Source organism: Motacilla alba, chromosome 2 (assembly GCF_015832195.1).
Source record: "Motacilla alba alba isolate MOTALB_02 chromosome 2, Motacilla_alba_V1.0_pri, whole genome shotgun sequence".
NCBI lineage: Eukaryota > Metazoa > Chordata > Aves > Passeriformes > Motacillidae > Motacilla > Motacilla alba.
This window is the reverse complement of record NC_052017.1, coordinates 66,586,365-66,603,215: the sequence shown is the minus strand read 5'-3', so window position 1 is coordinate 66,603,215 and position 16,851 is coordinate 66,586,365. Positions and strand designations below refer to the sequence as shown.

General features: G+C 42.6%; 1 protein-coding gene across 9 annotated transcripts in view; it reads left to right on the top strand.

The window, feature by feature from the left end:
* The window catches only part of RREB1 (ras responsive element binding protein 1), a 145,237-nt gene that overhangs the window by 104,828 nt on the left and 23,558 nt on the right, over positions 1-16,851 (top strand). For all 9 annotated transcript variants that reach the window (XM_038127823.1, XM_038127822.1, XM_038127821.1 and 6 more), the window contains 3 exons: positions 1,589-1,733; positions 2,878-3,017; positions 16,454-16,643. In XM_038127823.1, the coding sequence (XP_037983751.1) occupies positions 1,589-1,733; positions 2,878-3,017; positions 16,454-16,643 (475 nt within the window). The remainder of the gene's footprint in view (positions 1-1,588; positions 1,734-2,877; positions 3,018-16,453; positions 16,644-16,851) is intronic.

The following is a 16,851-nucleotide window of genomic DNA, read 5'->3' as shown; positions in this document are numbered from 1 at the left end:
CCCGATCGTCCAAGCAGCCCCAGCCTTGATGGATGCTGAAAGCAGGCAGTAGCTGAACAAGCATTTTAATCTTGCATCGGTTCTGGTACCTGTGGTGCTTTTGGTTTAAGGCTGTTCCTGCACAACACCCTGCAGTTTGAGACAGGCTGTACTTTGAGACAGTGATGTAGATGCCTTCTTTTTCTTTAAAAGCTTCTGAGATTGTGAAAGGAAACATTAAAGAAAACATTGTGTGATGAGACAGTCTTCCCAGCAGCTCCAGTGGGGTCTGCTGTGGGTCAGTTTGGTCCAGTGTGTTATCTCAAAGCATCATGCCCTTGGCATCCAAAACTAAAACAGATTTTATGTCATAACACCAAAGCAGTTATGAGGACGGGCAAGACTTGTCTGGGTTACAACATTCTCTCATGTTAGAACATGATACTGTGCAGTCATGTTAAATGGCACTGTCCTGAGCCGAGTTGTGGATGTGACTTGTGAAGGATTTGCCCAAGTGCCATTAACATTGTCTCCACTGTGTTTCTTTGAAGTCAGTCATGGACAAATGGCAGCTCCCTCCTGCACTCACATATCTAGCTGTTAGGAACAAAAAATTTCCATTGTATCTAGGAGCATATATTTGATTTTTTTTTTCAATAGCAATATAAATTTGAAGTGAGGTTAAAGGCCATATCTTTTTTTAAAAAAGAAAATTGAAATTTGATCTTTGAGTTGTCAGAAGAAAAAGCATGGCAGCAATACCTTCCATCTAACTGAAGGGAACTAAACAGTGTCTTCCTCAGGTTGCAAATACAGAAAACCAAGAGGCAAGTGGGTCAGGTAAACAGATATTAATGATAGTGCTTCCTGAGTTATTCTGTTCCTTTCCCTTTTCCTGTGTCTTTGTGACGAGAAATAGTTATTTTCCTGGGAAAGCAGGTTTGTGAACATGCCTTGGCAGTAGAGAGTTTTGCAAGCCATACCTAATGCACTGTAACAGTGGGACCAGATAATCCTGACTAAAAAGCTGCACTTGAAATTTGATACTGGGGTCCACCATTGTGTTAAGGATGAGAAGGAAACAAATAAATTTAAGAAATGTTGCTCTGGCATTGGCATATACAGATCTATTTGAGGTACAGTCTCAAACTCTAGACAGAGAGCTGGCTGAAGATGAGGTGCTGTTTTTGCACTGAGGGAAGTGGATGCTAAGCTGCAGGCTTTTGCTTACTAGACTGCCACAAGACAGGGAGGCTGGGTATGTGGATTGCTGAGCAGGTTTAGGCAGAGCCAGGACCTCGTGGATGATGGGGAATGGACACGGTGCTCATGGAAATAGATGTTAGCAGGGCAAGTGTCGTGGTGTGAGTTGGGACATAGGGGAAAACTTGGGGGCTCCCTGCTGCAGCCCCTCACAGGCCCAGGCACTGCAAAGGGCCCATGCTGGATCATGCCCCAGCTGTTTTTCAGAAGTTCAGGCCAGTTTATGGGATCTCTGACGGTGTCCTTTAAAGGCAAACCTCAGAAGTGGTGTTGGCATTAAAATTTACATTGGACTTCCTGCCCCGGATTTGCCTGCTGACGGTGTCTTCTTCCCCCTCCTGCTCAGGCACATGAAGATTCATGAGAAGGATCCAAACAGCACAGCGAGCACCACTCCCCCCTCGCCGCTGAAGCGCAGGCGATTGTCTTCGAAACGGAAGTTCAGTCACGATGCTGAGCTGGACAGAGAGGAGAGGACACCTGCAAAAAAGGTTCTTTACGGGGCACGAAGCAAAAGATGTTCCTGATTACCTCCTAAATTGTCAGCTGTTTGGTTTGTGCAGTCAGCACAGACTTGTGGCAGCTCTGTATATGAGTTGCCTTGCTTATCTGTAGGCAGCATAGTTGTCTAGGATTGAACATTATTTTCTAATTTCAGATATTGAAATAATTCAATTTTTTAAATTCTTTATTGCTTAAATTTTTGAATTTGCTTCTGATTTATAAATAATTATTGTTGGATGACAACAGGATGTACTATTCCTTTGCTGGTGCAGCTTTTCCCCTAGCTTTTTTTTCCCCTCCCATATATTTTGTAGTATTCTTGGAGGATGGTGATTTAAACTTAAAAAACCCCAATTTTTACTTCAAAAGCAGCAGCAGGTAAAGCAGTCTGCTTTTGCGTAGATCTGGAGGGGAAAAAATCTACAGTATATTTCCCTTTCACAGCAGCATAATCCTACCTTATTGGAGTTGCAAGAGTGACCAGAAAATATTTATTTGAGGCCTAGACGCTTCCATTAGGATTTTGTTTATGAAATATTTTAACACATCTCAGTCATTTGTACAAAATGTATGATGTCTGCCAAACTTAGCTCTCCACTTACTATCTCTAAATGGCAAGCTAGTAGCAGTTCCATTTAGCACAGTATCCCTTGCTCTGTGCATGCTTTTCTCCCTCTAATCAGAAGAGAAGTATAGAAAACATGCAGAAGTTCATTGCTTCTCCCTGAACCACTTGACTTAGCAGTTGGCAGTATTTCAATGGCATAAATAATTTAGGCTGACAGCTCCCCTGGCTTTCTGAAGGGGGAGGAATGCTAGTTCAGTGGTATATGAACACATGGGTTTATAAGTTCTTCAAATCACAGTTGCTCATTAGAACTGATATATCTGTGACTCAGCTGCACACTTTATCTTTTACCAAGCCTCCTTTTCTGTCTTGCATGTTCTTACACATGTGCCAAGGCTCTGTCACGTACCATCTCTCCTGAGGAATGTTTTTGTATTTGCTTGCAGCAAGGTTACACATGAAGCCTGCAACTGTTTGTAAGAGAAGCACTTTGAATGGACTGCAGTTTGGTTTGTTGCTTATGAGTTGGTCTAGTGAGGTGTTTTTTTTCCCTTTTTCTGAAGGTTCTCGAGGATGGCCATTCCGGTGAAGGGGATAAGAGGGCTGATGATGAAGTTTATCATTGTCCAGTGTGTTTCAAAGACTTTTTTTGCAAGTATGGGCTGGAGTCCCACATGGAAACACATCCAGATAATTCATTGAGGTAAGAGATAGTACCCAGAGTGTCTCTGGTCACCAGGCAGCCTGAAGAAGCCTACTGTGGAGGGGCAGGAGCCCCTCAGCCCCCTGCACTCTTAACTGCCCCCCTTTGTGGTTTTGAGCAGGTTTTTAAATGGTTTGCCTCATCTTGTGTTACTAGGGTGCTGTAGGGCTTAATTTTATTACTTTTTTTGCAAATACAGGAAATCTTACCAGTTAACAGCTGGAAATGTTTTTAGAAAAAATTAAAGCCTTTCTTCATCCCATTGAAACACATCACTGTTACATAAAACTGTAATATGCCAACATTGCAAAATTTTAACAAGATAAACTTAAGATGCTTAAAACTTGATAAAAAACTTGATAAAAGTATTGAGGTATCATCCTATGAGATTATTCTGTTTGTGAGAAGGCAGCAGCTGGATAGAGAAGGTTTTTCAGTCATTGGAGTGAGTCAAGGTAGATGAGTTTCTGGTTTCGGACTTTCAACAAAATGTTTTATGCTTTTCTGCCTTTTGAGGTTGAGGAATGATGTGGATTTTGGCTTAAATGAACTTTTCTTAACAAGGAAAAATTATTTATTAATTTTTTGGGAAGGTACTTGAATGTTGTGTTTTGATTCAAGTAATTGCCTCTGGGACTCCTGAAACTGTTTAATTTCCGGTTTTTTACCATAGAAAAATGTAGAGCCAGATACATGAAGATATAAAAGAAATTTTTCATGTCTATTTTGAAACATTTAGAAATGAGATTGTCCATTTGCAGAAGCTTTTCAATATTTTAAACTTATTTTGGGACATTTGACTCTAATGATCTTTTTGAATGGGTGAAGAATTTAGCGTCTTGAAGTGTCATCACTCACTCCTGGATACAGGTTCTTAATAGAATGGCATGAAGCAGAGGCATCCCATTCTATTAAATTGGATTAATTCTATTAATTTTCCCTTTCCTAAATTTTTGTTTAGAAAACCTTGGTACATACAGGTAAAATACTTTTCAAAGGTGTTAATGTTGCAGTTACTGGGGAAAGGAGTTGAAAGCTTGGTCCATTCAATAGTAGTTAATTAAACATACTTTGCTGTTTCTGAAGTAAATGAGGTAAATTTTCATTATAGATCAAAGCTGAAACAATTGTTCTCCAGTAAGAGCTCTGCAACCCCTACAAAATGGAGCCTGGAACAATTTTGCCTTACACTTTATGCTTTCGAGAAAGCAGCTGACATATTAGGTCATTACGCTCATTTTGAAGCTTCTCTGAAGATAGGACCTCTTTGCAAAGTTATACACCATGGACCTGAGTGGAGAGGTGGATTTTCTTGCTTTGATAAGATAATAGAATAGATATCCTTCTAGCTTGTCAGCTTTGCAGTCTGCTGTGGCATGGCAGAAAGACACAGTGGCTGTGCAGACATGCTGTTCCTCTTTATGCAGCTCTTGCTCTAGTATTAGACTTGCTTTGGGATAATATTCTCCTGGGATGGATTTTGCTACCCTTGATTCTGTTGAGCAGCAAAGACTAGAATGTGTCCCTAAATCAAAGTCACTAAATGTGTCCCTAAATCAAGTCACAGTTGTCAAGCTCCGTGGGTATGATTTAAGAGTAGTTGGGATGCTTATCTTTATAGAATTGTGTAGGTGATAGTAAGGGGGTTTTGTCAGGTATTTGCCTCAGCTATTTAAGAAGTGTCAGTGAAGACAGGACAAGGAAGATGTGGTCCTCTCTGGGCAGCTAATATATTAACGTGCAACTTAGGCTGCCCATCTGGTTTAAACCACACCTTTTGTCTTAGTCTAGACAAGTCAAATGACACTGTCTGCCTGGCCCAGCCCGACAGAAAATCCTCTAGTAAGCAGAGCAGTTTGCACTGCTGTTAAGGTGACTCTTTCATCCCAAACGAAATGGGTTAAGATGCTTGGCCATAAGGGGCTGTAATCCCCTGGTTCCCAAGGTTCTGCAATACTGTTTGTAGGATTCAACAAGACACAGAAAAAGTAGCATGCCTTTCTCAGTCCTGAGTACAAGTTACTGAAGTCCTTTTGGTGAGGCTTAAGGGTGTTTTTTTGAGTGAAAGAGCCGAAGAAAAGAGAGCATTTTGCTAGAGTAGTAGAGCAGGAGACCTGGGTATATGGGTGTACTTGTGGCAAGGAAGCAAACTGCAGAATGTGAGAAGGCTTTCATTAAATCCTGTTGTTGCCTGATTGTAGAAGACAAGGGGAAGTAACTCTTGTTAAAAGTTCAAACAAGCAAAATAGCACAGAAACTGTGTTGTGAGCAAAGGGCAGGGAGTCTAACACCCCCAGTCTCCTTTTATTGCCTATATTGTAAAAGCAGAGTCACTTGATGAGGACCTGTGAGGAAGGTATTGCATATGTATCCCAGAGTCAGATACTCTGGGTCTGGTGGTTCATTTAGAGCTACTGCTCCAACACAGACTGTTTTGCCATGATCAAAAATAAGTGATGCTCAATATGCCTAGCCAGTGCCTTTCGTTGTAAAGGCACAGGTCACACATCCAATTCCTTTTTGCTCCCCTAGCTCCTATGTAAAGGATTGCAAACTGGCTCTGAAGCAGTGCACCAATGTGCACTGTCTTGATGGTGGCACCAGCCTCCCTGCAGAGATGCATCCGTGGCCGAGGCAAGGTGCCAGGGTGGGCAGGAGCTTCTGCCTGGCTTCCCTGTGGTCCTTTAATCCCGCCGTTTCAGTGCTGCTGTGTAAATACAGTCTCTTGCCCCTAGAGCTGTCTGAGTCTGCCTGTCCCCACCACTCTCTGCTAAGCAGCAGAAAAGGTAAAGCTGTCTGGCAGCCCTGGGATTAGTATGTGAGCAGCTAATTTACAGGGTGGGCCATCACCCTTCCAGATACTGTCAAATGAACAACTTTAAATCACAGGGTTAGCAGTTCAAAGTCAGATGAAAAGACACTTCCCATTGTCTTGCCCAGAAATGCTTTTTCATGTAAAACCCAGAGAAGGGAGCACCTCATTGTTTACTTGCAGCAGAATAAACAATTCTTAATCCACTGATTGTGTGAGAGGGGCTCCTGCTTGGGAGAGTATCTCTTGATTATGTAAAATCCTAAATCGTGCATCTTTGTCTCCTAATTACGGTAGGAACTGCTCTGGTCTTGAGAGTAATAATAGGGCCCTTTGTCCCATTGACAATGGGCTGTGGCACTGCATCTCCTTCATGGCATTACACCCCCTGGTCAGTCTCTGTCCCTTTGAAGCCGTGTGCCCTGCACCCTGATTAAAGACATGAGCTGGCCCCCGGCTAGGTTGTCTGCAATGCCCATTAGCAGTGGGAGGTGGCCCAGGAGTGCTTTCTGGCCCCATTGGCCTGTCTACCTGGATTATTTAAAGAAGTCTGCTTCCCTGCAGCTGGGGCCTCAGGACACTGTCTATTTTGGTGAGTTTGTATCTGAGTGTTGATATAATTAGCAGAGAGCTGAAACGCTGCACAGCCAATAGGGAAAATGAGAAACCTCACAGAGCAAGGGAGTTTCTCTGGAAACTTTAGTGGCACAGGGTTGCTGTCAGACGTGAAACTGTGCTTGTAAAGGTCACCTGACAGCTCTGAGCAACGTCAGCAGTGTAAGCAAAGGAGATGTGAGGATTTCCCGGGGAGAAACCTCTCCAGATGCTATGCTGGGTTTCTCCTCTTTCTTTTGGCAAATACAATGGAACAGGCTTAAAGTAAAATGTGTGGCTTTTTAAAAAAAAGTACATGAAATATAAAATTCCTCTCTTGGATTTTACTGTAGCCAGAGCATACCCTTTTTATTTCCTCTCCTTCTCCTCCAGGAGGTTTAGTGCAGTACGCCGCACCAAGAGCTAAAGGATTTTTAATTTTTCCCTCCTCACAGCAGCAAAGAGACAATTATGCTGCCTCTCATGTCTAAGTATCTTCCTGAGGAGAGGAGGAGAGAGCTGGTAATGGTTTTGCAGTTACCTCCTTTCTTAGACCCATTCCAACATCATTTCTCAGCCAGGATAATTGTGCAGTTTGAATGTGGTAAAAGGTTGCTTCTTAATGAATATCATGAGGCTCTCTGATCACATCTGGTTCAGTGTGGCATTGCCTCCAGTTACAAGATTTGGTTTTGCTATATTTTTCTAAGATACAAGAAATAAGTAGGCATTGCAGTGTGAAAGTTACTCTCTGCCTGTGTCACTGACCTGACCTGGTGACCAGAATCGGTAGGTGCCTGTTGCCATGAATGGATTCAGGGGAGATGAAGTTTTTGACCTTCTACAGAGCCTGTCCAAACAGTGATTTAATATATTAAGCTTTGTAACTTGAAAACCCTGGGCATATTTTCAGAAGGACAGCAAAAGCTTCCCCCAGGGTAATGTGCTTCTGTAAAACCTCCAACAAAGGACACCAAAAGCTGCTTACAGCCTACCTTGTTCTTCAAAACAGCCTGCCCAGGTTTTGCTGAAATTGTGTAGAGGTTGAACACTGCCATGGAAAGCTATTGTTTTGAACAGCTCACAGATCAGTAACAGGGACAGCAACAGAAGAACTCAGGCCCTGGAAAGAAAAATGTTAGCAGTCTGACCATTAGGATCAGTGGTCATCTGCCTCTAGTTTTGCCAGGGTAACAACTGTGAGGTCTTGTTTTTGAAAACACTTATGTGTGAAAAATGCTGTCATTTCTTGGTGTTACATGGCTTCACCAACACAGAGTGAACTTAACTGCCATAGGAATGGTCCTCTGGACTCTGCAGGTAAATTGAAGATATCTGTCACATGTAGCTTGCAATTCAGGCAGGCTGGTCACCGGGTTTCTCCCTTTGCCAGCACATCCACACTCTTCAGTGTGTGGTGGGATGCTGCCAGGCACCTGGACCTATGTCCCAGTCTTAAATCATTTTAGACAATGTGCATAAGCAGCCCCATTTAAGTCAAGACAAGAGAAAGTGGGGTTTGGGTGAAAAAGATACCAGCTAGAATATAGCACGTTTATTGCCCAGTTACTGTTCTTCAAGGCAGTTCTGCACCCTGGCTTTAGGGAGATAAAATAGTCAAGAAAATAAATAAATGGAGATTTAAAATGTATGGAGATGATTTCAGTCATTAGCACCAGTAGAAAAAACTAGTACAATATTAGGTTGTTTTTGGAGCAGTAGTGTGACCATGTAAAAGTACATTGAACTGAATGTTAAAAGGAAAAAAAACCCAGCCAGAAAAATACCCTTAAGTGTCATTCCTGTTTTTGCAAATGCCTATCTAAGCAAGTTTAGGAATTCACTTTCTATCTGTTCTGTCCTTATATAGTAGGGAATAATCCTTCTGGCTTCCTCATTCTGAAGCACACTGCTCTCTACATGTGGCAAGCCTTTTGTGGGAAGAGGGTGTTAGTGATGCTACAAACGTGCAGGACTGAAGGTGTTTGAAAACTAGATGCTGTTTGCAATTAATTTTACTGTGAGAAAAAACTATGGGTTCATGGTGGGAAGAGGGAGCTTCTTCTTGCTAGCTGACATTGCTGTAATTGGAAGCAAATTGAAGGATGAATGACAAGTCATCTTCATTCAGCATTGTAAGGTTATATACTACTTTTCTCTCTGTCACAACTGTTGATGTGCACATAGCCTCATTCCTTGTTAGCATTTCAAATAAGAAACATGGTGCTCTTTTAATGAAGGTGGATAATTCTGAGGTTGTTGTATCCTACACAGTTGTTGAGAGGGATGGAGAGCATTGCAGCATAGATGTGTTCAGGGATCTACTTGAGCTCTGCTTTGGCATACTATATTTTGGGCCCATTACTTCCTTTTTTAGTCACTGAGATTGTACCAGCAAGGACAGTTTAGGTAGAAATTGCTCTGGACTTATTGAGTACTAACACAGTTAATGCTACAAAATTTGTTACAGCCAAAGATGGAGGTGACAAGGGGCAGTGGTGTGACATTGCCAATTCAACTCTCAAGCTGTTTGCTCAATGTCTGATAGAAACTAGGAACCAACTCCTAATCTCTTGCTGGCAGCATTTTCAGTGCAGGAGCAATTCCCTGAGACAGCTGATGATGATGAAGTCCAGCTCTGGTCACAACCAGAAATATGCTGTGGTACAATGCAATTCTTGGTGAGGCAGAGGAGAGGGTACGCAAGCAAGCTGGTGAATGCATCCTTTTACTGAGCAAATGGAGAAGTAGAATCAGTGGGTTGTCTTGCAAAAGCAGAACAGAACTGCATGTTACATGCCTTCTGAAGTTCCCGTTCAGAAAAGAGAGCTGAGAAACATCTGAAGAGCAGCGCGAGGCCAACGCTGGCCTAGAAGTGGTCAGCTCACATCAGGGAGCTCATTGTGTGAGGAAACTGGGAATCCAGAGCAGCCGGATAAAAATATTGGCTGGTGAATGGACACAGGGAGTGATGCTCTCATGTGAAACTGTGTGCTGTGTCACATGCTGTTGAATATCTTAGCTTGGCTGCCAGAATAGAAAGTGGGTAAATGCAAAGCTGACTGTAGAGGAAAGCTGCTTGTAAAAGGGCATGCAGGAGGGAAAAGGGGCTGAGCCAAAATAGGTTATTAGCACGCCTGCCTGATCCTAAGGAGCAGGATTTGTTTATTCGCAGGCTCTCAGAGTGCTGGGTGCTGCTCAGCGTGTTGGCAGTCATGTCTGCATGCTGAGCATATCTTAACCTGCAAATGTAGATAAGGGCAAGGGGCTGCAATCCAGATTCAGCTGCACCTATTTGTGAGCCCTGTTCTGATCAGTGGATGCTTACAGGATAGAGAAACCCCTGGAGATGTACTTCTCCTTATGTTACTCATGAAAAGCGATGGCCTTTTTTTGACATGGTAGACACATAGATTTCTTTTTTAACTCTTGCTGTTAATTTAAAAATTACAGATGTACTTGGCCTTCATATTTGAAAGATGTGTTAGAAGATAGTAAGAGCTTTTAGTTTCTTACCTTGAAAGAATACCAGAAGGCTCACATGAGTTGATGTGCACAAATAACTGTTGTGCAGCTTCTGATTTTGGTAGCTGTAGAGGATTATTCTGGTCAGGTTTTTTTGCCCCCCAGATATGTTTGCCCTAACTATTCTTCATTGTTTAAGTTGATCTTCATCTCTTTCCCTGTGATTCTGTCCAGCCAAATTGTTGACACTTCTGTTTTTTAAAACTCTGACCTTTATTAAGTAAAAAAAGTCATTATGAGAAAATGACTACTTTGTGTGAGTGTCTGCAGGCCAGCTCCCATTTTCCCATTATTTTGTCTTAGTTGCATGTTAATTGTATTGAAGTAAATGGTAGAGTAAGCTACTGTTTCACCAGGGCAGAGGTGTTTAAATCTGGCACTGTTGAAGTGTTGCTGGTAAGTGCAATTTTTTACAGTGTTAGGAAGAAGTTTTTACTCATTTTTCTTTGCTCACACACAAAGGAAATTTAAACATGACACAGCATGGCTTGTGCCTTTTTATTAAACCTTACAGCAGTTAATTTCACTGGAGTTACTCTGACGAGGGAGTCACTGGTGCCTCTGCTGCATGCTGACAAATTTCTAAAGCACAACATCACCCTGGTTTATATCGGGTCTGTCCTGGCTCCTACACGATACTTTTCTTGCCTGGACCACAGTGCAGCTGTAGGAATGTACATAACGCTGTGCATCCCTCTATTAATAGAAGGGTTGGTACAGGGGGTTCAGCCTTGGCTGCACCCAAGGGTGGCTTCTTTGAGGCAGAGGATTAAAGAGTGACAGAACATCGGTAACAAAATCAGACGGCCAGTGGGGCGGTGGAAGGGGGGAAAAGTTAAAAGAAAAGTGCCTCTTTTGCCGAGGCCGTGAAGCAGCTTGCACTGAACATCCAGCGGGCTGTGTCCGTCCCCTCAGGCACGAAGGAAGGGGAGGGGAGCCTCTGCAGCTGGCAGGGAGTTGGCTCCCGGTGCTGCTTGCGGTTCCAGCACAGCCCCATAGCGGTGGGCGAGGTCGAGATGGCAGAGCAGCAGGTCCTTCGGGGTCAGACACGCTGGGGAGCCGCGGGGGAGGGAGGCAGGAACGGGCATTGCAGGACAGCAGCAGGACCCAGAGGGAGGCGGGAGCGCGGCTCGCAGCTCTGCTGCTTTTCCATCACTCATCTGCAGCAAATGGGAGAGATTAGTGCGGCCGTTGGATGTTATTTCCCAAGGCCCTGGGTGTGGAGGCCAGGAAAGGTTGTTTTTTGGTTTTTTCATCCAAAAGGAGATGAGTATCTGGACCTGGGTGGGGTTGCACAGGAGCAGAAACCAATTGGCTCTTTCTCATCTCTCTCACTTTGCCTTGTCCCTGAAGAAGTGAAAGAGAAGCAAAAGAATCCTTTCCTGAAGGGGAAATACGTCTGTAACCTGCTAGCTTTTCTTTCACAGATGGTGAAAGCCCTTGTGTTTAAAGCCATCCTTTCTCCATCTCCCCCTCCCTGCCAGGCTTCCGTGCAGCGGGACATTGCCAGTGTGGAGGCTGGGAGCCTGCTCCCACCGCCGGTGTGGTGTGGACGTGAGTCATCAGCAGGGAATCACCCATCTTTCTCTTCTACCCAGTTGTGTTATTTTTAGGTCAGCATAGGAATTTCTTTGCTCATGAGAGCCACATTAATTCTGCAAATAACGTTAAGAGAGAAAGGAGAATAATAACAACAGAGGTAGAAAAATACACGGTACCGACTGGGAATTTCAGTGGGAGGAGTTAGACAACTTCATAACTTAATTGTGTATTAATGACTTCTGTCTCAGGATATGTTTCATTCTTTTTGTTTGTTTTCCTTGCTTCTGTTTGTGGAAGTTGCTTAAGAGCACAGACAGGAAAGGAACAAACTGGTACCAAGCTTTTTATTTTTGATAAGGCCTAGAAATTAAGATTCATTTGTTAACATCCACAATATGGGCAACTTTGTATTAGTGAGCTGCATGGGTGAAAACTTCAGGTTTTTGTCTGTGTGGTTTCAGAGGTACAAGCAGAATAATGGTAAATGTCACTTGCTCACCAGCAGTCTCGGGTGATGCAGAGCATAGTGTTTTGTTTAATTTCTTGGTAACATAATGGTAAATACAAATATTTGGTATTTTCATCTTGACTACTGAAATATAAAATCTAGAACGATGGAGTGGTTGTCTGCCTTACTCTTAATCAAAATCAAGACTGATTAATTTTGCTAAAAATTTGGCTCTGCATTTCCTTTCTAAAATGTCTTTCCATTTCTTAAAGAAGAACAGCTATTTCCTCTGCTGACAAATTGGAGTTGTCTCAGAGGAGAGTGTAATGCAAGGCAACAGGCACTGCCTATGTAAACTTTCCTTGCAGAAGTGCCATTTAAAAAGTGCAGCAAATGCTGTCTTGCCCTCTTGAATGGACAAGCTTTGCAAAGCACTGACTATTTCTTAAAGCCTGTTAAAATTATTTTATATCCTAATAAGCATTACAGATTTCAAGAACACCAACTTATTTTAGGAGAAAGCTTTTCAATGGTGTGTTTTTACAGAGAAATGCATACACTTGTCTGCATTAAGAAAATTTTAAAAAGAAAGAAGAAAAAGGTGCACTGGTATAGTAATAATTAATCAGACCTGCCTAGTGTCATAAATGGCCTGACCACCAAGTACAGCCCGGTTGTTGCATTGTTATATTTTGGTTCTGCTTTTGTGTTCTAGGAGTCCTGTTTCATTACCTGCTTGTTTTTTTACACCTCTGCCAGTGAGCCAGAGCCTTAGTATTACATTTGCATTGTTACATAAAGGCAGTTTAGAATTAAAGTAATTTTAAAGGGGCCTTAGCAGCTAAAACCAGTTTTTTCCTTTTTACTTAAAATTTAATTTCTATACTTGGAACTGAACAGCTTTTTTCTCCCTACCCTGTAATCATATTTATAGAAAAATTGAAGACTGTGGCCAAGACTAGCAATCACATGATAACACAGCAGCTTTTATTAGATACATCTGGAAACTTACCTTGCAAGTAGAGTGATTTTATCTCTGCACAGGTGTTGAGCCACTGCTTGGCCTGTTGTGCTGAGAACCTCAGAATCTGTTTCCATCACTGTTCTCTGCAGCCATGCCATCCATGTTTGAGTTGGAACTGCACATGAGCAGACTTGGGAAATTTTAAGGAGAGGGAGACTTTTCTGTTGGGTTTTTTGTTGTTGTTGTTGTTGTTTTGAGGGGGTTTTTTTGTATGTTTGGGGTTTTTTCTTGATGTTTGGTTTGTTTGGTTTTTGTTGGTTTTTTTTAAGTTCATCTTGAGCAAGCTATTACCATATGTTTCAGATGCTTTATTTGTTTTGCTGGACTTTTCAGACTTTCCACAATACTAATTTTTTTAAAACAGTTTAATTACAAGATGAAACAATTTTCATATCACCTAGGATTCCTTTTTCTTTTCCTTCTTAAACTGTGGGTCTAGGTTTAAAAGTACTGTAGGCAGTGACACTACTCAAAGATAGAAATAGTACTGATGACAAAACAGAGGAATTAAGAGTTAGACTTCCTTTAAAAAAACCTAATGCTTCCAGTTAATGCCCTGTTAGGCTCGGCAGCTTACTCCATTTTAAATTAACACAAGACTTGGTCAATGCAGTGATGCTTGCCTTAACGAGTTTGGTTTTGACACTTAGTAGCTATAAGCTTTTCTTGGAGGTGCTAGGACTCCACACCTGGATCACAGAGGAAGGCAGGGCATCCACAGCTCCTTCCCATGTGGTTCTGTAAGCTGTGCCACCAGGGCAAGGTGCTGAGCTGGGGTGCAGTGCATTTGTATGCCCCAAAGAGCCTGCAGCTTGAGGTGACTGGCATGATTCATCTGGATGTTTCTTTTTTCAGCCAGGTGCTGCTTTCTGACCTAATGAAAAAAGAGCTTAATCTTTGTCCCACATTCTCCTTTTTGTTTGCTGCTTCTTCACTCACAGCAAGAAAAATAAAAGACTAAGGAAGAAAGAGAAAAATAAATATGCTTAATAAAAGAGAAAGCTTATATTCCTTTTACAAGATACATTACTTTTGTTTGGGGGAGGGGAGGTGGTTCCCTTTGCATGGAAAGCACTATTTTTAACTTGCAAATTTTTACTGTCCTGAGGCTAGCAGTTGATACAGGTGTACTGTGAAGGACTTTCACATGGGTGTTTGCTCTGAAAGATTAACTCTCAAGTGCAGCTTTTGATGGGAGACCCAAATAAAGCAGTGCTGAAAATCAGCGTGTTGCAAGAGGGAGGTGAGGGGGAGTGCAAGATGAACAAGGCACACCTCCCTGCTGTGTGGGATGTGTGGCTGCTTGGCAAGGAGCACTGGCTCCTTCTCAGCCCAGATCTTGGGGGTGCAGTGGCAGGAGTCAGTAGCTCCCAGTAGCTCTGTGGTGCCATCACTGGTAGCTGTGCCTGCCCTGTCACACACAAGGGGATACAGCTGCTGCACTGGGTTCCTGGGCCCAGGACAGGCCAGGCACATTGGGACCCTAGAGATGCTTCAGGATGCCTTGAGGTCAGGGTCTGTGTCCCTTTGCAGAACAGCCTGCAATGCTTCCAGTGGTGCAGAGAATTGTTTCCCAGCCCTCCTTGTTTGTATATTGACATACCGGGAGGAACATGTCAGAAGCACTGCTTGTTTTCATGCAAGGTATTTTCATCACCTCTAAAAGCAATTAATTTCAGTAGCCTGCAAGTTCTTCAGGTGACTACCCATAATTTTTTAATGCTCTCTGGCCCCCAGTGGTTTTGGTGGTTGTGTTTTTGTCTTCACCGAAGATGAAAGCTTTGCGTCACAGAATAGGTGCTGCCAAATGAGATGGAGGAGAGCTGTAGATCCTGATGCTGAAGAAGTACTATGTGTTGGCCATCCTACCCCACCCCCCCGAGATTGTTGTCACACTTGGCATACCTCTTTAAGTAAACATTAGCTTTGTAAATGGCATTGGTTTGGTATTTAATGGAATGCAGGAACTATGTCAGCAATAATTATACAGGTAGGATGCAAGTGAATTGACAGTAGAGTTAAAACAGATTAAACCTTCAGTGCATATTTATGTCCAAGCCTTCTGGGTACTGTGATAACAATGGCCGTGTTATATACACTTCACACTTGCTTCTTTCACCACTCAGGGACTATGAGTCCAGTTGCTTTGTGGGTGACTTGGTTATCTCGTCGTTTTCAGAGAATAAAAAAAATGGCTGTGGGAGTTTATGTAGTGATAAAATGAACAACAATGGGAATTTGTTAGGGATAGGACAGGGAGGGAGTGGTTTCAGGATTTTGTCAGAAGTCATTTCTAATTGCAGGATGTTTTTTTAATGAGTAGGCACATGTCCTTTTCCTTGACGTAGAGAGCAAAGACAGTATGGGGAAAATCAAGGCCACGGACAGATGTGAAAAGCTCCTAGTGCATATAATATTATCAGTGACAAAATCTGACTGCCTAGTACCCACTGGTGTTTTGCTTCTGGGAAACCCACGCTTTGGCTGGGAGCTGGACCTATAACCACAAGGAACTTGAGGTTGAGTGAAACTGTGTGTCACTTACTGAATGCAGAGTGGACATGACCTGTCATGCTGCAGAGCTCACATACCAGATATTTAAAAGGAGTAGGCTTTGTTGATGTGTTGACCAAATGTTGCTGCATAGCCCTTCCTGCCTGCAGCATAGCTTTGACTGTTTAATGCAATGTTTTATGTGAGAAGCCCTTGTTTAGCTGAATTGGGGATTTGAGAACTTGAGAAAAACAAGAAATCACAGCAATAAAGTGTGTGTAGGAAAAGACAGTGCTTCTCCATTTTTCTTCAGGGCAAACTGGCTGTGAAGGGGGTCCAAAAGTGTGAGAAGTGTTGAACCTGTTTCTGGTCTTCCTCCTCTGAACCTTTCCCCCATTCAAGGAGCAGTAGTTTTCCTTTTCAAACAGTCTATTTCTCATAACAGCTTTGAAAAAATACCTGTGAAGGTTTATGGAAAAGCAGTGTGATGAAGATCTACACACAGATATTAGAGTGGTGTGCAGTAGTAAGTTTTAAGTAGTGGATATGAAAGGTGTTCCTTCTACATTTGCTTTTTACGTAGGTCAGATTTAGCCTCTCCTTGTCGCCAGTGTTTTTTTTAAATGTTGTTTATTTTAACAGGACTTTTCAGTAAAAATAAAATGGTCTAATGCCATTGAAATATTTTTCGTTGGACAATGAAAAGGTTTTCAGAAGGCTGTTATCTCAGTTGTCATTATACCATCTGCCTGTGTGAGGTTGTCAGTTCTCATAAACTTCCAGTGGACTTACTAGCCAGAAACTGGTAGAAAGTGACTGTGACCAAAATGGCCTTTTGTGGTGATAGGTTTTGACACACTGTGGCTTTATTTTGCATTTAGCAAGTTCTTGGTATTGTGGGGTGAGAGGAAAGAGGACGTCCCGGTGCAAGAAGAATGCTAGTTCTTAAGCTTGCAGCAGTCAGTAAGTCATTTCTGGTTTATTCCTCTCCTTTCCAGGTGTGACATCTGTTGTATCACCTTTCGTACTCATCGGGGCTTACTGCGCCATAATGCAGTTATCCACAAGCAGCTTCCCAGAGATCCCATGGGAAAGCCTTTCATTCAGAACAACCCTTCAATTCCAGCAGGCTTCCACGACTTGGGATTCACGGACTTCTCCTGTAGGAAGTTCCCCCGTATTTCTCAGGTACTCTCTGTTCTTGGTAGCTTAAGGTGCCAGCTGCTACAGTGCTTATCTGATGAGGTCGTTGAAAGATTTATCCTGCATGTAGAATATTTTGTGGAAGGTACATCATCACTGTTTGTGTGGACTTTAAGCACTCTATGTCTCTCCTTTTTCTTTTTTCATCTAAAGAATATTGGCACTGGGGGCTTTTTCACCATTGCAGTGGATA